General features: G+C 36.7%; 1 protein-coding gene across 1 annotated transcript in view; it reads right to left on the reverse strand.

Moving 5' to 3' along the window:
* The window catches only part of CHN1 (chimerin 1), a 194,715-nt gene that overhangs the window by 126,883 nt on the left and 46,683 nt on the right, over window positions 1–21,149 (reverse strand). Inside the window, exons 4-5 of the mRNA XM_043487847.1 lie at window positions 16,677–16,732; window positions 1,103–1,134 (exon numbers count right to left, since the gene is read on the reverse strand). Of these exons, the coding sequence (XP_043343782.1) occupies window positions 1,103–1,134; window positions 16,677–16,732 (88 nt within the window). The remainder of the gene's footprint in view (window positions 1–1,102; window positions 1,135–16,676; window positions 16,733–21,149) is intronic.

Raw genomic sequence — 21,149 nt, forward strand, 5'->3', positions numbered from 1 at the left:
AGATTATCAGATTGATATTTTAAGTTTACATGACACCAATTAATTGAGAAAATTTAATATCTCCTTGCTTTTAAAAACTCAATTAATTTAAAAGGAAATCTCATTCAAGGAAACTAATTTTGGGACAAAACTTGATGGTGGTATTTAAAGACTCTTAAAACTATTCGTACCAGTTGACCCAAAATTTCCATCCCAGTAAAACCTTTATGCACTAAGATATTTCTTACGGTATTATCTTTAATACTATAGTTTAAATTCAGCCTACAAGCCAAAAGCAGAGAAATGACTAAACTATAGTATAACCATAAAGAACACCACTGGCTTCCCGCAACTCATAAGTGCCTAGGTTTTACTTACAAGAGTCCTGAAAATGTAAACAGAGCTTTAGATAAAAATACTTGTTTTAGACATTATTGTTTATCCAAAAGATAAATGAATTTGGGGAATGATAGGATTATAGGTGATTTTTGTTCTCTTCCCCAAAGGGCTATATTTCTTTTTTTTTTTTTAATATTTAGAAGAATCAAGGACTTTAAAAGTCATTACATTTTTAATAAAATAGAAAAATGCTCATTATTAATATTAAATCAGGCTACAAAAATTATATGTGTAACAACTCAATTTGGAAAAACCGTTAAGAAAGTAGATCTTCAGAAGATAATACTTCAACTTTTTAACATGAGTTATTTCTAGGTAGAAACTGACTTACAGAAAAAATTGGAAAATAAAAGTATAAATGTTGAATAAACCACCCATATCCTACTACATACATGTGTGTATATGTATCTATAATGTTTAATATATACATACATACAAATATATACATTCCCTCATATACATCTAGTATTATTTACTTAACATGGCTTGCATCTTTATGTTAGCGTTGTGTGCACATTTTTCCCAAGTTATTTTTTGCAATCCTTGTCTGTATGTTCCATATTTTCACCAACTATAATTACATTTATAGTCAGAAAAATAATTTAACTCAATCAAACTTGAACACTTCTCTCCTCCTGCTTTTAGTTTTTACTAAAAGCATTCATTTACCTGTTTCTCTTACATATTCCAATCTATAAAATGTTTTCTGATAATCCATACTTACTCTCTTCCGTAATACTTTGGTCTATTTTCTACCTATTGGGAAAGAGAAGAAAGATATTTATGAAATGGAAATGTTCAGAATACAACTCAACATTTTGAACATGTGACAAACTAAAGCATATATTAAGAGAAAGAATTAGAATAAGAATAGAAAAATCAGAGCTTGGAGTTCCAATTCTATCAGCAGATTGACTGTTTCATTTGGACTGCTCACTTCATCTCCCAGATCTTTTTCTTATCTATAAAACACTGTGCTTGTAAAAAGAGTCAGACTAAATTATCTTTCATTTCTAGGATTTTATTAATCTGAAAAAAAAATTTACATCACTTTATTCAAAAAGTAAAATAAAACATCCAAAACCTTAGTGCCATGGTTGTGTTAGAACAGACTGGCTTTCTCTCCCGTCCGCTCCCTTCCTGTTACACCATATTCCCCATTCTGTTACCATCTCCATATAATCTTGCCCCTTTGTTTGCCCATTCAGTCCTTCCTTTATCATAGTCTACCTCTCCAAGAGCTTTTCCTGGTCTGTGTGCTCATTGTACCTAAAGAAAGGTCCAATAGAATAGATTCTAAGGAATGTCCCTGGGGTAGACTTAGAATATTAGACCTGTTCATTCAAGACACCTTTATTTAGTGGCATATAAGTGGTAGGAATCATCATAACTGTCATATGACAAAACCAGTTGTTACTCTTGAGATTTACATTCTGATGATGAGAGACACACAATAAGGAGGTTTGAAGAAACAAAACGAACAAGAAAATAGGAAGCAGTAATAAGTGCTATAATGAAAAGAATGAGTAACAGAAAAGGGAGGACTAATGAGGTATTTAGGTTGGGCGATCAGGAAAGACTTCTCTGAGATGACATTTAAACTGGGTCTTGACAGAAATGGAATAAGGGGATAGCTTATTGTAGCAGTCCATTGCAGACACCATGGACTACATTCACTGAGTTCATGCTAGGTGTTATAATTACATTCTGAATCATTTAATGCTCACAATGAGATGAATTATTCTACTTCATCCTCATAAGATAGTATTATCATTCTCATTACACTGCTGAAGAAACCTGAGAATCAGCACGGTTAGAGAACTTGTTCAAGGTTACTTGGTAGAACCCAAGGTGAAACTGGGATTCTTACTCTGAAATAGCAAGAAGGGCCCAAACCCTTTGTCTATTTGACACTGACTCATCTAAATTAGTTAAATATGGCAGTTTCCCAAAGCATCTCAGTCTGTCCTTTTGGTGACTATTTCCCTTCACCTCCACACACAGCCTGACCACCAAGTTCAGATTACCTAAAGGTAATCATCAAGGTCTGGTACTGTTTTCAGCAAGCTTGAGATATTTATTCATATTTGAGAAATAAATTTTGCAGTTCAATGAAATGTATGATTCTAGCATATGCTGCTGGCTTACCTAGCTAGCCCAGATCACTGTCTTTGAGCTATTTTCGAATTCTCTACAATGTAGGTAACTGATACACACACACAAACACGTTTCCTGTGTGGCAGTGACTTCTTCCTTAGCCCTTCTCAGGAGAAAAACAGGCTTTGTCTTTAAGTGCAATTCATCTCAACATTCCTTGAATCTCGATAAATATATGCAATTTTGACTTTTCCTTTAAACTGATTATTAACATTTGCCTGGTTTCTTCATATGAGAAAATACATTTTAAACACATGTTCATCTTCATTTCTGTAGGAGAGACACAATGTTACCTTTCACTGAAAATTGTATTTATATAACACTTCACCCTTTAGGAATCTTCTGTTGTCTATTGAAGTTGTAGTCAAGTCATTTATATTCTCAAAAGTAAATTCCACCTGATTTGGTCTTGTTGCATAACTTCTCTGCTCATAAAACTCAGTGTGCTAAAAATATGCCAGCTGGTCTCCACAGCTACAGAGGAAGAGTAGGGCCACAAAACTATTTTTGTTTAAAAGCAAACCTTTGCTTTTGAGAGAAAATTTTAATCTTTAGGTCTTAAATAACTAATTTAAGCTTCTACAGTACTGTATGATGAAATGTTATCCAGAACAACTGTGCAGTGTTTATTCAAACTAAAAATGTATAAACCCCTGGTCCTGACTGTAGAGGAACACTTGCACATGTATACATGAGGATATGTATAAGAACGCTCACCGAAGCACTGATCACAGTCATTTTTAAAATGGAAATAAATATACACCAACAGAGGAATAACTAAACTGCTTTACAGTATAAATGATATGCATGGTTTGAAGGAATAATGTAGCTCTAAAGGAACTAACACGAAGAGGTCACCAAGACAAACTACTGAATACAAACATAAGCTCTAAGAGTAATACAGTATGATACCATTTAGGAAAATCACCTGTGCATGCAATAATATATATCTACAGCATAGAGATCTGGAAAAATATATACCAAATGATACCTCGAGAAAGCTGAGAGATAATTAAACTGGGAGGACCTTGGGAAAGGCAAAATGGGACTTTAGGACTGCCTGTAAAATAATCTTTTAACAAAGAATATCACCATAAAAAAACAGAAATCAAGAATAACTTTTGTACAAACTAACAGTGGAGTCTCAGACACATTAGAATGGTCCCCCAAGATTCTGAGGACAGCATGGCCTTTCCCTCAAATTGTGATATCTCTGTAGGTGGCTAAAGATAAATTACCTTATCAGGCATATGTGACTGAGGTAAAAACAGAGGAAAGGTCTTGAATACACTCTACTCATTAATGAAAATCTGGGCCAAGCACAAGTAGCAGTGAAGACCGAGGAACTGCTGGCCCCAGGTGGTGCGGCAGTCAGTGGCATCGAAACGGAGCAGGACTCTGTTTTCAGCAAACTTGCCATATTTACTGCAGGGCCCTCCCAGGTACAACAGCCTCTCCTTGTCCGCTATTTCTTGTATGTAAAAAAACGTTTTAGTCTCTGAGCCCTTTCCTGAGTTCCAAAGAGGAAGCTCAAGTAGTTACTAATTAGGGAAGAATCACGCAGCGTCTCAAGTAGTACAAACAAAAGAAAAGCAGTCGAGAAACAACAGCTCAGCAATGAACGCACCCAAGATCCCCCTCAAGGGAGACACACAACCATCTGACATGTATGTTTAAGTTACTCTGCAGGAATAAGACCCGGATCAGGCAGAGGACGGTGACTCTGTGCTGACCACAAGCATGTAGATTCTAGACTGGCTGGAACCAGAGAGTTAGTGATAGGATTCTGAAACACCACCCCATGACCTCACCATCAACCAGTGAGAACAAAGTCATTTCCCCTGCAGCCCTCAGCCCAATGTTGCCTTAAAAAAACCTTCCATGAAAGCCATTGAAGAGTTCGGTTCTTTTCATCAGGAGCTGCCCACTCTCTGCTTAGCCCGGCAATAGGTGGTGTACTTTCCTTCACCAAACCCAGTGTCAGTAAATTGACTTAGCTATGTGGCAAGTGTGGAGGCAAGTTTGGTTCAGTAACAGGGTTACAACCCAAGATAAATAGTGATTACTTATTTGATAGTCCTGCATTGGTCTACAATATGCCTCCACTGATTGCCTAAGCAACCATCTTCATAAGACAATTAATTTTGGCTTTATATTGCTGTATTTTCCTTACCCAAAGGTCTTGAATTAAAAGAAATTAGGTAGGCATTGTTGATTAACACAGTACTGATAGAAGAAACAGTAAGTTCAAAACAATATTCACACACCAATTTACATCTTCTCTGCATTTTTATAATGGAACTGTCAAATAAAACTTAAACACAAACTAATTCTTTTTTTCTCTTACTTAGGTAGTGAAGGGGATCAGATCATGCCACTTTAACGTAAGGATTATTTTGAGCTGAAGGCAATTAAGAAGGAGCAAACACAGGAAGAGACATCTGCCCTCTCCATTTCTGTCTAAAACTAGGGCGTAGATTTAACTTCCCTTTGTAAAGGCATCCCCTTCTCCCAAAACAGGAGCAGAAGAACCTAACTTCAGAGACAACAATGATCACCCAAGATGACTTGAATCTGCATAATTAACCCTTACTAAGTAGCCCTTACTTACCGTACAGTTCCTAATCACCTTCCCACAACTTCCCACCTGTCTCGGAAGCCCAGACTTCTGTTTTCTTTGTCTTTTTTGCACATTTGAATATTCCTTGTTAAAATGGCGTATAAGCCCCTGGGTGTAACTGCCTCTTGGGGTTTTCATTTACCTGCTTTGAGCCCCTCCTCACCAAAGTACATATGAAATAAATCTTTTCTGTTAATCTCTCTTTTGTTAAGTTTAATTTGTAGGCCCAGACACTGAATTTAAGAGGACAGAGATTTTTCCTCCCTTACATGTTCAGGGGATGTCTAAGGTATCATTATTTAAGTAGTGACTTGGGATAGTCTTTTCAAACTCACAGACACTATAGCATTACCCTGATAATCAAATTAAAGGATTAGTCAGTAATATAACCACCTTATAATCAATTTGAAATGGATTCAAATGAAATCATACAAATGATTATAAATAATCCTAAAACTAGTTTATTTGCAAATAGATCAAACTGGGAATTTAAATGTTACATGCAATAATAAAAATGTTTGTGTGTATATAAACATTTGTATGCTTATTTCTAAGTTTCTGAAGTTCATAATAATAGTCAAGGACCTTTTTTCAGACAAAAACTGGTTGAAGTCAATGTGGTTAAGACGTGATTTTAAATTATCACTTGTGCTGAATTATATGCTTTGCTTTCTCTAATTTTCTATATTTAGTAGGTAACTTTTTTATGATAGCATATAATGGGTAGATAAAATGAGAAATGAGGAGAACAAAAAATTCCAAACTAAAAATAAAAGGTGCTCATAAAAGATTCTGTAGCTTGGTCTGCATAAATATAGAAAGAAAACTTTAAGTTAATCTACCATTATTGAATATAACATAAAGTGCATAATATAAGAATTTGGTAGCTAAACAGATGCCATTCTACAATATTTTAAATGTTAATGGAATCCATCAAATTAACATTTATTGTAGAACTTTGTAAGTAATGACCTCTTTTCATACATAAAACATTTTAATCAAATTCATCAAACCATACTCTTCCAAATAAAGGTCTTAATTCTTATATTTTCCACAAAAACAAAAAGAACTTGTTAAAAAAAAAAAAGAACTTGTTTCATATATAAGTATTTTGCTCTCCAAAGAATAATTGCAAACAGCAGAAATTAAAAAATATATATATATATATAAAATAATTGTTAATCCTCTCCCCTCCTCTCCCACAATATTATAGATTCATGTTTTGGATTACTTCTTTAATGAAACCCTATTCATGGCCATAGTTCAAAATAGTAGTTCTAAAAAAATGTTTTTTCTAATTTAAATTCAATTGTAAAGAATATATAATTCTGAAGACAAAACCACTAGAATAATGAACTAAAACAAAACACTTCCAAAATGTTCAATGCTGTTCCTTCCTAACAGTGGTACTGACCTAGTCAGACATCATGTCAGATATCAATACTTCCCTTTTGTTTATATTTGAACAACAGTACATAGAGGCAGTCACTTTAAACTTAGTCTGGAATTCTATAGGATGCTTCCTGAAAGGGTATAAATACATGAAATGTTAAGGAATATGACCTTGGCCAAATATTATTAATTTTTCAGGCAGCAACCTAGAGGATATATATAAAGCCTATATACAAAAATAAAAATGCTTTCAACTGTCAAAATTTTATTTTGTACTGTTTTTCAAAATGGCTCAGTTATCTGGAGGCATGAAAGAGGGAAGAGGGAGGAAAAAAACTGCATTTGGGGTTTGCTTCCTACAATGGTAGATTTTGAATTAAAGACTTATAAGTCAGTAAATATTCAAATAGAGCTTTGGATCTATTTTTATTTCCTATGTTAAAGTGGAGAGGAGGAGGACAGAGAATGAGGAGAGGATTAAAGGGGACGAAGAGGAAAGGGGGAGGAGGAGGAGAAAGAGGAAAAGCCTAGGAAGAGGAGGAGGAGCTAATTTAAAACAGCTCAAAGACAACGAAAGACCAAAATCAGATACTCTGTAAGGATGTGCAGCATGCAGACAACAGCTTTCCAGTGGAGAACATGTTTTCCACTACATTTTCAAAATGACTGTTTCTTCTCATGCATTTTACACCACACAAAAAAATCAACATGGACAATATTATCGTTGTTTCATCGCTAAGCTGTGTCCAACTCTTTTGCCATGCCTCGGACTGTAGCTCACCAGGCTCCTCTGTCCAAGGGATTTCCCAGGCAAGAATACTAGAGTGGGTTGCCACTTGCTTCTCCAGGGGATCTTTTTGACCCAGGGATCAAACCCATATCTCCTGCATTGGCAGGTGAACTCTTTACTACTATGCAGGGAAGCCAATAATGTGGATAACAGACTTCAACAAACCCAAAAAATAAAAACCACAAGAAAAAGCAGTGCCAGCCCAGTGAAGGAGTGGGTACCTGTCAAAGAACTACATATCAACAAATGACATGTAGGGAAAAGGTGGCAAAAAAACAAGATCAAGAAGTGTCGTGGAACTTAAAAAGGCTGTCTAACTTTTTATCCTCCATTAACGGTAAAATCCAAATAGGAAAAGGAGTGTACGTCAAGGTGGTATATTGTCACCCTGCTTCTTTAACTTCTAGGCAGAGTACATCATGAGAAATGCTGGGCTAGAGGAAGCACAAGCTGGAATCAAGATTGCTGGGAGAAATATCAATAATCTCAGATATGCAGGTGACACCACCTTGTGGCAGAAAGTGAAGAAGAACTAAAGAGCCTCTTGATGAAAGTGAAAGAGGAGAATGAAAAAGCTGGCTTAAAGCTCAACATTCAGAAAACTAAGATCACGGCATCTGGTCCCATCACTTCATGACAAATAGATGGGGAAACAGTGGATGACTTTATTTTTGGGGGCTCTAAAATCACTGCAGATGGTGATTGCAGCCATAAAATTAAAAGACGCTTGCTCCTTGGAAGCAAAGTTATGACCAACCTAGACAGCATATTAAAAAGCAGAGCAGAGACCTAACTTTCTCCACAAAGGTACATCTAATCAAGACTATGGTTTTTCCAGTAGTCATGTATGGATGTGAGAGTTGGACTAGTAAGAAAGCTGAGCACTGAAGAATTGATGCTTTTGAACTATGGTGTTGGAGAAGTCTTGAGAGTCCGTTGGACTGCAAGGAGATCCAACCAGTCCATCCTAAAGGCCATCAGTCCTGGGTGTTCATTGGAAGGACTGATGTTGAAGCTCAAACTCCAATACTTTGGCCACCTGATGCGAAGAGCTGACTCATTTGAAAAGACCCTGATGCTGGGAAAGATTGAGGGCGGGAGAAGGGGACGACAGAGGATGAGATGGTCCGACTCAATGGACATGGGTGTGGGTGGAATCCGGGAGTTGGGGATGGACAGGGAGGCCTGGCGCACTGAGGTTCATGGGGTCGCGAAGAGTCACACACGACTGAGCAACTGAACTGAACTGAACTGAATGGTAAAATAAACTTCTGGGTTCCTACCTTCCTCCTCAGTTCCATAACACTTTTGATGGTATTGTAACTGAGCAAGGGCCTGTATGCCTACAGAGTAGAAAGCTAAACCCTGACAGTCGGTGTTTACAGTAAAGTTAGGGTGTATGTCAGGGCTCCTAGCAAGAGAATAGGAGACAAGCCTCAGATTCCCACTTGGTCTTTGAGTTAGCGTGTTTTTTAAATAGGGGAAAGTGGTTAGGATTAATTATGGTCTTCTGATGTTTCTTAATCACAGTTTCAGGAGTCAAGATGTCTCAGGTTTATGATTCTCTGATTGGTGGTCCATGGCTCAGGGGTCTGTTAGCTCATCTTGCCTTGGATAAACAACCTAGTTTGTACATTAATGATGATATTTATAATAGCAATTTCAGGACATTAATGATTTTATCAACAACAGTAATTTCAGTTATCTGATTCTGGTTGATCCATGTTCAGTTAGCACAGGTCAGGGTGGGTGGTACTCAATCGCAATATTTAGATCAAAATTTGAAGTATTAAGAACACAGGATGCTTTCCATTGCATTTTATACTTTATCTAAGAAAACACTAACCTTCAGCATGTCAAGCAGGATAGCTCTCTATGTGCTGCTGGATTTTACAAATTCAATAAAGAATATTTATATTTTTTAAAGCTCTGCAATTACTATACAGGGACTTGCTGAAAGCCAGGTATTCAGCTTCTTGATATTAGTTATTTTTTATTAGTAGACTATATTAGGAAGGTGAATAGGTAAATTTAAAAAAATAAACTTCTTTTCCCACTATGTTCCCACCTTAGATTAGTTACTAGAAGTAACTCCTAGTAGTAAGGCCAAAGAGGTGGAAACTATCAATCTGTTTATGTTACCAGTTCAACAGTAAAGGCATTTTTCTGGAATTGTAGATGTGATCCCTTTTTAAATATACTTCTACATCAAGGCATCATTAATTTTTTTACATCAAAGCATAAAGATGACATTAAAATAAGGTGAAAGCAGGTTTTTGAATGGATAGGTTGATTTAATAGTTCGTTTAATAACTCAATACTACTACTGAACATTCAAAAAATGCTTTCCAGATCCAGCACATAAGTGTTAAATAAGGGATCATCACAACACCCAAGAGACATATGAGCATGAGAATCTTAATTTTTATAGAGTCAACAGTTAAGCTATAGGCTGTGTCAGCACAGAGGTAATCAGAACTGAAGAGTATGATTTCAATTCAACTGCTTTCCTCCTACTCCTGTACCAAACTCATACTCTCACCTAGCAAAGCATGTCCTCTGAAACAGAATAAATGTTAAATTTCTGCTGCTCTGTACCTCCCATTCATTTATTTAACAAGTCTTTATTAAGCACCTATACTTATGTGTCAAGCAATGTCAAGGCACCTGAGAAATACTAATGAACAAAATAGAGTAATCTGTCTACTCTCATGGAGCTTATATTCAAGAAAGAGAGCAATAAACATAATAGGTAATGAAATTATACAATATGTTACAGAATGAGAAGAGTTATGGAAACAAAGATAGGTGAGGACTGGAAATGCTGGGGGTGATAAAGTATAATTTTAAATACAGTGGTCAGGATGGGCCTCACTGAGATGAGGAGAATTGAAGGATATGAAAAAATCAGCCATGTGGACACCAGAGAAACCTTCTAGTAAGAGCCTAAGAGAAGCATACCTGGAGCATTTGAGGAATACCATGAAGGCTGGTGTGGCCAAAGCAGGACAGGAGAGAAAATGAGGGACAGAGAAACAGCAGATGAGCCCAGCAAAACAAAGCAGATGTGGTGATGATACAGGGCCGTATAAGTCATGGTAAGACCTGGCTTTTACTCTGGAACAGGAAACCAATGCACAGTTCAGAGAAGAAGAGTGACATGATCTGACTGAAGTTTCAAAAAGAACATCCTATGATGAGAATTCAGACCAGGAGGGGAAATATCAATTAAGAACCATTTCTGTTACACAATAACAGGGTAGAATAATTTAGTATGACAAATTGACTTCAATATATAGAAGTCTATTTCTTGCTAACATAGGCAGACCTCAGAGAGATTGTGGGTTCGGTTCCAGAACACCACAATAATGCAAATATTGCAATGAAGTGAGTCTCACAAATTATTTGGTTTCCCAGTGCATGTAAGTTAACATTTACATGCTACTATGTAATAGCATTACAACTAAAAAATAATATATCTTCATTTTAAAATATTCTATTGCTAAAAAATGTTAACCATCACCTGAGCCTTCAGTGAGTCATAATCTGGTGCAAGGTCTTACCCAATGTTGATGGCTGCTGACTGATAAGAGTGGTGGCTGCTGAAGGTTGGGAAGCTGTGGCCATTTGGCCATTTCTTAAATATGACAACAGTGATGTCTGCCTCACTCATGGACTCTTCTTTTCATTAACAATTTCTCGGCAGCATGCAATGCTATTTGGTAGCAATTTACCCAGAGTAAAACTTTCAAAGTCGGAGCCAATCCTCTCAAATTCTGCTTTATCAACCAAGTTTATGTAATATTCTAAAACCTTTCTTGTCATTTCGACAATCTTCACAGCACATTCCCCAGCACTTGACTCCACCTCAAGAAATCCCTTTCTTTGCTCATCCATAAGTAACTCCTCATCTATTGAAGTTTTACACGAGATTGCAGCAATTCAGTCACATCTTCAGGCTTCACTTCTAATCCTAGTTCTCTTCATATTTCTACCACATCTGCAGTGACTCCCTCCACTGAAGTCAAGAACCCCTCAAAGGCATCCATGAGGATTGAAATCAACTTCTTTCAAACTCCTGTTAATGTTGATATTTTGACCTCTTCCTGTGAATCATGAATTTTCTTCATGGCATCTAAAAAAAGGTGATTCCATTCCAGAAAGTTTTCACTGGCTTTGCTCAGATCCATCTACAGAAATAAAACACATTTCTTAAATAATAAAGACCTAGAAGTCAAAATTACTCCTGATCCACACTGCAGGATGATGCTGCGTTGAAAGTGGAAGTATTAGTTGCTCAGTTGTGTCCCACTCTTTGCGAACCCATGGACTGTAGCCCAGTGCCAAGCTCCTCTGTCCATGGGATTCTCCAGGCAAGAACATTGGAGTGGGTTGCCATTTCCTTCTCCAGGGGGTCTTCCCAACCCAGGGATCAAACTCATATCTCCTACCTTGCAGGCAGACTCTTTACCACCTGAGCTACCAGGGAAGCCCTGCAGGCATGAGAAAAAACATTAATCTCATATATCTCCATCAGAGCCCTGGGGTGATCAGGTGCATTGCCAATGAACAGCAATATTTTGAAAGGAATAGCTTTTTCTGAGCAGTAGGTCTCAACAGTGGGCTTAAAATAGTAAACTATGTTGTAAACAGATGAGCTGTCATCCAGGTTTTTTTGTTCCATTTACAGAGCACATGCAGAGTAGACTTAGCATAACTCTTAAGGGCCCTAGGATTTTCAGAACGGTAAATGAGCTCTGGCTTCAACTCAAAAGTGACCATCTGCACTAGAGACCCTAACAACAAGACCCCTAACCCTGTCCTCTGAAGCCAAGCATTGACTTTTCCTCTAGAGCCATGAAAGACCTAGATGACTATTCTTCCCATGTAAAGATATGAATTCAATTTTATTCACACTGAAAGTCTGTTGTTTTGTATAACGACCTTTGTTAATTATCTTAGCAAGATCTTCTGGATACTTGCTGTCACTTGTATGTCAGCACTTGCTGCTTCATCTTGCACTTTGATGTTACAAGATGGCTTCTTTCCTTAAACCTCAGGATCCAATCTCTGCTAGCTTCAGACTTTTCTTCTGCGGCTTCCTCACCTCTCTGTCTTCACAGAAATGAAGAGAGTTAGGACCTTGCTCTGGATCAGGCTTTGGCTTAAGGGAATGTGGTGGTTGGTTTGATCTTATATCCAAACCATGGAAACTCTCTCCACATCAGCTATTAACTATTTCACTTTCTTATCATTTGTGTGTTCACTGGAGTGGCACTTTTCAGGAACTTTTCCTTTGCATTCACAACCTGGCTAAAGAGGCCTAGCTTTTTGGTCTATCTCAGCTTTCAACCAGCCTTCCCTACTAAGCTTAATCATGCATTGCTTCTGATTCAAAGTGAGAGACGTGCAATTCTTTCTTTCACATAAACACTTAAGAAGCTATTGCAAGGATTATCAATTGGCCTAATTTCAATATTGTTGTGTCTCAGGGAATAGGGAGGCTTAAGGAGAAGGAGAGAGATGGGGGGAATGGCCAGTCAGTGGAGCAGTCAGAAAACCCACATTTATTAAGTCCGCCATCTTATGTGGAGGTGGTTAATGGTGCCCCAAAACAATTACAATAGTTAACACTGATCACAGATCACCAGAACAAAATGTCAACAATGCAAAGTTTGAAATATTGTGGGAATTCTCAAAATGTGACACAGAGACACAAAGTGGGCAAATGCTGATGGAAAAATGGCTCTGCCAGACTTGTGTGAAACGCAGGGTTACCACAAGCCTTCAGTTTGTTAATGTTGTACCTGCAAAGCACAACAAAACTAAGTATGAAAGTGAAAGTCGCTCAGCTGTGTCCGACTCTTTGTGATCCCATGGACTATACAGTCCATGGAATTCTCCAGGCCAGAATACTGGAGTGGGTAGCCATTCCCTTCTCCAGGGGATCATCCCAACTCAGGGATTGAACCCAGGTCTCCCGCATTGTAGGCGGATTACCAGCTGAGCCACAAGGGAAGCCTGAGAATATTGGGGTGGGCAGCCTATCCCTTCTCCAGCGGATCTTCCCGACCCAGGGATCGAACTGGGGTGTCCTGCATTGCAGGTGGATTCTTTACCAACTGAGCTATCAGGGAAGCAAAAACTAAGTGTGCCTGTATATAATTTCTAGGTAAGTATTCAGGTCAAGAACACAACTGTCCTACACCCAGATATCTTCCATCTTGTAGCTCCACCATCTCCTTGTCAAGAGTTCCTAATTTTTATCTGAATCCAAGCAGAAGATAAAAATAATTCAGAAGGACTTAGGTGGAAAGTTTTAATGGACTCGACATTAAGCTTCACTTCTATTCCACAAGAGAAAATTGTCACATGGACGTGACTATTGGAAAAAAAAAAAAAAGCTGGTGAAATTTAGAGTAACCTTATTTCCAAAGAAAGAATGGATTTGGGTGGGAATCTAGCAGTTTCCAAAGTACATACCTAAATGGTAGCTATGGCGATAGTAAGAAGTGATAGAATTCTAGACGTGTTCTGGACTTACTCTGAAGACAGACCCAATAGGACTTCCTGATGGATTATTTTTTTCTCTCTCATCTCCCCACAATTAAAGAGCAATCAAGGATGATGCAAGGTTTGGATTGGTTCAACTGTAAGTAAGGAAATGCCCGTAACTGAGATGTGGAAGGCTCTGGTAAAGCAGGTTTGGAAAGGAGGATAAAGGTCAGTTCTCCTCTGGATGTGTTATATTTGGGATGCCCACTAGATAACTGGAGGAGGAGGTAGAGCAGATACTGGGTATATAGTCTGGAATTTGGGGAGAGTGAACTGGACTGGAAATACAGTCAAGACAATGTGATTATTCTATTCACATATAACTTTTTATTCAATGTTTTAATGTCTAATGATAAATCACTGCTTGATTCAATTACTAGTGAAAATCATTACCATTCTTTCTACATTTTTAGCTACTAGTCTACTGGAAAGAACAATCTTCTCCCCTTTGTTTTCCTCTTTGTATTGGGGAAGGTTTTTCTTTTTTTTAAGTAACATTACAGACTTACAAATTCTCTTTTCATTCAATGTGTTGTGATTACTATCATTCTTTCTGGTGTCAAACTGTCCCAAATTTTGCTTGTAGGATCTCTTCAAGTGGGATCCTATGTGTTTTTGACACATCCTCATCTACTTGCTTTCTAACATAAGATGTTCCCAGACCTCCCACCCCCTATATTCTAGAATCAGGAAATTTCTCTAAGGAACACTGACTCCTTTTAGTAGGAAATAGTACTTGGAAACTAAAATCTAAGCACTGGTTTTATTCTTTCCTACTGGGACATTTCTTCTAAGACCTTTCCATGAACTGAGATGGAAAATACATTTTAAAAAATCTACAAGGTCATATTGATACCTCCAATTCAAATTCAATTCCACAGTGTATTTGTCATTTTTGCCTCCTATTCCATATTTGTATCTCCTAAAACTTTGGTTCCCCAAAATCCAATATAATTACTCCTTTGCTCTATCCTACTTTACAACAAGATAACTGCAGAATTTCTGAACAAGTACCACTAACAACAACAAACCAACTAACTATAGTTAAAACATCTTTTCACAGGTTTCAGATCTTAGAATATTTCCTTCTACATCTGTACAGCCAAAACAATATGTTTAAAAGCTACTTAATTTGGGGTGATTTTTTGTTGTTCAGTAGTGTCTGACTCTGCAACCCCATGGACTGTAGCATGCCAGGCTTCCCTGTCCTTCACTATCTCCTGGAACTTGCTCAAACTCATATCCATTCCATCAGTGATGCCATCCAACCATCTCATCCTCTGTCATCCTACTCTCCTCCTGCCTTCAATCTGTTCCAGCATCAGGGTCTTTTCCAATGAGCTGACTCTTCACATCAGCTGGCCAAAGTACTGGAGCTTCAGTTTCAGTATCAGTCCTACTAATGAATATTCAGGACTGATTTCCTTTAGGATTGACTGGTTTGATCTTCTTGCATTCCAAGGGACTCTCAAGAGTCTTCTTCAACACCACTGTTGGAAGGCATCAATTCTTTGGCAGTCAGCCTTCCTTACAGTCCAACTCTCACATCCATACATGACTACTGGAAAAACCATAGCTTTGACTATATAGACCTTTGTCAGCAAAGGGGTGATAACGTTATGAATTTGTTATGTTCACTTGTTTCTCTTTGTATTCAATTTTAGAGTTTTTTTTAAATCCTTTTTATTTAATTTGGTTATTTAAATATGTGAGACACTCGCACAGTTCAGAAGTAACACACCCTCAGAGAAGTCTCACTTCCACCCTTATCCCATCTACACTGCTCCTCACCCACGCTTTATAGAAACTATTTCACTAGTATCTGGGTTAACCTTCCTGTGTTTCTCTTTTGCAAAAGTAAGATTTATTTCTCTGTTATTTTCCCTTCTTTATTACTAAATAGGGACCAAAATTACTACATATAAATTCTGTATAAGGAAATAATCCATATCTGCTCATAGAATTCTTTCTTATTCTTTTTAGTATTGTAATTTATTCAATCAGTTGCCTAGGAACATTTAGATTTTTTTTCCCAACATTCTGCCATTACAAATAATCCTACAGTGAAAAACTTTTGAGCATACGCTATTTCATATTTGTACAGGCAACTCATCAGAGTAAATCAGAGTAGAATTTGGACTGCTAGGTCAAATGATAAATGTAGATGTTAGATATTACAAAACTATCATATAAAGTTGTAGCATTTCACATTCCCATAAGCAATATATGAGTGCCTATTTCCTCACAGGTTTACCAACTAAGAGTATATTTAAGCTGCTGAACTTTTGCCAATCTGAAAAGTGAAAATTTTCACTGTATATTTTAATTTGCATTTTCTTATTAATGAAGTTGAAGATCTTCTCATATATTATCTTGTCATATATATATATATCTTTTGGTGAACAGTCCATGACTTTTGCTTTTGACCTCTGCTTTGTAAAATCATGATTTAAATCTTTAATCGATGGAAAAATTACTTCAATAATGTTACAATGATGCCTTCAAACTTTAAGAAGAATAAAACAATAAGAAATGGAAGAATGTATAAATTCACTGAAAAGAATACTAACACCACTTAAAATTATACTGTCTTAGTCTACCCTGTATTCCAAACAGTCTATTAAAAAGTGAGAAGAATGTTAAGAAAAATGCATTCAAGTTACAATTTTATGATGTTAAGTAGCATCAACGGTTAATCCCACAAACAACCACACCACTGAAGAAGGTCAAAGTCTGGGAAACAAATGATTGAGAGACATTTCGTAATGGTTTCATTACACCCACCTCATTAGTACAGGTAATTCTCCGAGGATGAGGGGCTTCTTGTTGCAGTTGATATACTGGGAAGTTAGAAAATAAAAGATGTCAGTTTCCCTTATGCAGAACATCTGAATACATTAGGAATCAAAACCTGCCTGCTTTTTAACTTTCATAAGAAAACTGTGGTACAGTCCTATTTGCTATTAAATTAAATTTTGTTATGAAAAAAGTAAAGAATGTAAGCCAAAGTATATTTAGTGAAAGCCCAGAAGCAAACACAAATAAAAAAATTATAAGCCACAGAAGTGTTATAACAACTCAATACTGGATATTTGGCTCTGCTCTCCATAATCTGGTCATTTATTTTCCTCAATTTTTATGGATATATTACATAAAGAATGTCTGTTATAAACAAATAGTTGTGTATTTTAACAGCACATTATTAAGTGTCAAAACTTGAAACTAAAATTAGGATTTATAGGCTAGATGCAACACATACACTGTTTTTCCCCATTTATCTTATGAACATTTATCTTCAAAGATAATCTCTCCTAGAAACAAAGTTTCTGAGTCAAAGTTACCACCACTTACTCAACTATGGTAAATGCAGCAAGAGAGAATTCAAACACCAAATAGCTGCCAGAGGATAATTTTTTGGACATCTGAAAATGGACTGGTGAAAAATTTTATCAATACCATGTCCTTCTAAGGGCTTCCCAGGTGGCTCAACGGTAAAGAATCTGCCTGCCAATGCAGGAGCTGCAGGTTCAATCCGTGGGTCAGGAAGATCCCCTGGAGAAGGAAATGGCAACCCACTCCAGTGTTCTTGCCAGGATAATCCCATGGATAGAGGAACCTGACCAGCTCTAGTCCATGGGGTTACAATGAGTCAGACACGATTGAGCACACACACACATGTCCTTCTAAGCCTCACTTCAGGCTTCTTGACTTGACACAAAGAAAAAATCAAAAGAATGTATGGTTATCAGAGAACGTGTGTTTATGTAGGTCTACGTTTATCTCTTGGAGAAAATCTGTTTTCTATTTCTACACATATAATCAACATATAACTGAATTTAATAGTGTATTTAAATACGTAGACATTTGGTCAATGTAATATCTGGGACAGTATCTGGGATTGTCAAATAATACAAGGCTCACATTTCAAGTGGACTTATTATATAGACTCTGCCTCTGATAATATTCATATATAGTGCAGAAACATATATAAACATATACAGTTAGACTATGTATACGTGTGTATATGAAAGTGAAAGCCGCTCAGTCATTGCTGACTCTTTGCAACCCCATGGATTATATACAGTCCATGGGATTCTCCAGGCCAGAATACTGGAGTGCCTTTCCCTTCTCCAGGGGATCTTTCCAACCCAGGTCTCCTGCATCGCATGTAGATTCTTCACCATCAGAGCCACCAGAGAAGCCTGTGTGTGTACACGTACAGTAAGCATACTCAGAACATACACAGACACACATCACTGTCTGTACTGCTATGTAAGGCAACAAAGTACTGAAATTGCAAATCTCAACTCCTGAACTAGACCAGCTGGAATCTGAATGCTGGTGCTCCGCCACTAACACTGCATACTGAGCATCGGTTTTCGTCATTTGAAAATGGGGATAACAATAGTTTCTACTTTACAGATTACTGAAAGGATTAAATACTATATGTGAAAGACTTAAAACAGTCCCCAGAATATGATAAACAATAAAGATTAGCTATTTTTATATATAGGTGACTGATACTAATACAGAAAATTCTTTAGAACAAATATTTGATTATCACAATGCATCTTCAGGTCATCACCAAAACATAACAATATGGTAATACTACGATTTAAAAGTGCTAAGAAGATGGAGCTTTTCTGTTTAAGAATCAAAAAATAAACAAAACACTTCCTCACTTAATAATGTTTGACATCTACTGATAGAAATGTATTCCTTTGCCTTATCCTCCTTGTTGCAAAAATCCCTGAGACAAAATAAATTAAAATAGTTTAGATAACCATATTTTACGGTGAAAGTTGGTTTTTCAAAAATACTCCCGTGAATATGTTTTTTATGGATTAAAGAGATGATCTGAAGGGAGTAATTCTGAGATGGGAAGGGAAGAGAGAAAGCAGTGACAATAAATTTGTGTGGCCCACTTGGCGAGCGCACACATGCATCACCAGCATGTGCATGTTGCATCGCTTCAATAGTGTCTAACTTTGCAGCCCTATGGACCACAGGCTCCTCTGTCAATGGGATTTTCCAGGCAAGAATACTGGGGTGGGGTGCCATGCCCTCCTCCAGGGGATCTTCCCAACCCAGGGATGGAACCTGCATCTCCTGGGTTTCCCACAATGGCAGGCAGGTTCTTTACCACTAGAGACACCTGTGAAGCCCAGAGATAACTGTAAATCTCCATCCTCCCAAGAGGACCAAAACATGATTTGCAAAAAGGTCCATTCTTCAGGTCCATTTATCCCTAGTTGTAACTAAGATGTGAAAATGCAGTTCACGTTTCTGTTTTGAGCAGTAGTTTTCCTTTGTCAAGACAGTGTTTTAGAAAGTAGGGTCACCTATGGAAACTCAATTATGAGAACTGAGTAGTGCCCAAGGAGGACATTACAAGTTATTAGAGAAAGTGAAGTGTTGACTTTGAGTACAAGCACAAAAATATTGTAGCATCTGGTTATCATCAGTGATGCATCTACCTTTTCAGTAAGCAAATATTAAGATAAGCCAGTATGAAAGAGTGATAACCTCATAAGAATTTTACTCTTTGCTTCCATCAGAGTTTCAAAGGGTATAGTTCTGTTTGATTGAGAAGAGCAATTTTTAGACAAGCAACCCCCCTACTGGCTTGGTACCAAGGGTTAGTCTAGTTCTATGACTCAGTTTTAATAAAAATACATATAAAGGGAGGGTCTTTGAATATTGGGTATTGTATAACTAAATATAACATATGAATTCAGGGAATGTTCATCAAAAGGATCATCAAAAATCATAAACTGTAATTAATAAAGAATAATTAATTCAGGCCCTTCTAAATTTAGAGGGTTTTTTTTTTTTTTTGTAATTTAAGCTGAAACTCAGCTGAAACTTAAATTGCACAATCATCTAATAATTCACCAAAAATTAATAGCTAAATTCAAGATGAGAAGATGTATGATTAAAGTACTCAACATTTTTCAATCACCTCAAAAGTGTTAATGTTTATGTACTTCTTATGGAAATTCTTAGTACCTAGAGACAATACATTGTGAATTACGTTCAAAGTCCACAAGCTGGCATCTTGAGGTCAAAACTGGCTTACATGTGTTTTTTTTAGCATCTGTTTTTCAAATTAAAATTTGTTTTTAACATGTAAAAATTAAGAGATTTAGCAACAAAAATAAAAGCAAAAGAGAATTCCAGCTCCTCTTGAAACTGTTCGGACCCTGGTTGATTTCAAGTAAGACATACTGAAAAGCAACAAAACTGCATTTGTTTTAAGAGTTCTCAACTTGGACATCTTGCTAACTCCTCCTTAATTATTGATTTGAACTTGTAAGGTATTAGAATTATGTTCTCACAAGCGCAACTGAACCAAAATCAGAATGCACAAAAGAGACACAGGTTAAATGTTTCTTACAGAATCACAGTGAAAATAAGTTTCTTATAGAATCACATTGTGAAAAGCTGCTCAGACCCCACCAAGCTAAAGACAGAAGAAAAATCCTTAACATGATGCAACTTTTGGCATGAGAATGTAACTGTTCCCTTCAGTTTTATAGATGTAGTACAGAATAGACGTGAACAACCAAAACATTCTGAATAGCTTTCATTCTGCTTGTATCTCCTTATGTGGACAGACATACATGATTTTTTTAAAGTCTCAATCCATTTAGATTTTACCACACCATTTTGAGAATTAATTATAAAAATGTAAGTCACAATGCAGAGAAGGTAACATATGCATTATGGTTTTTCAGTCCCAAAGATGATCAAACAGAATTTGTTACTTATCAACTCTGAACAAGGAATACATAGGAATTAAACAAAATGTCACGGCTCTATTATTGAGGGTACTGGGCAGGGCCTTTTACCCCAGTAACTTAAAACTTCAGTCACTCATGATGAAATAAGGGTGTCACAGACTCGTTAGTTCTAAAAAAAACTTTTTCTATTAAAATGCACAGACTCTAGGACATGTGAACTTCTTACAGTATTATTATTATTAAATACCTTACTGGGGATTATTTACTGTTACCTGGACATAAAACTGTAAAAGTGACTATGAGTGGCAAAGGCAAAACAAACAAAAAGAAAACAAAAGAATTCAACACACATCTCAATTTTTTTCTAGAATCAGAATTTTGACAAACACATTTAACAATCTAAACAAAAAAAAAATAAAAAATAAAAAATAAAAAAAAAAAAACAATCTAAACAATTATCATACCAATTACTTCAACGTGAGAATGTAATTTTTACATGTTTCTCATTAGTTAA

The sequence above is a fragment of the Cervus canadensis genome, chromosome 15 (genome assembly GCF_019320065.1).
Source record: "Cervus canadensis isolate Bull #8, Minnesota chromosome 15, ASM1932006v1, whole genome shotgun sequence".
Taxonomy (NCBI): Eukaryota; Metazoa; Chordata; class Mammalia; order Artiodactyla; family Cervidae; genus Cervus; species Cervus canadensis.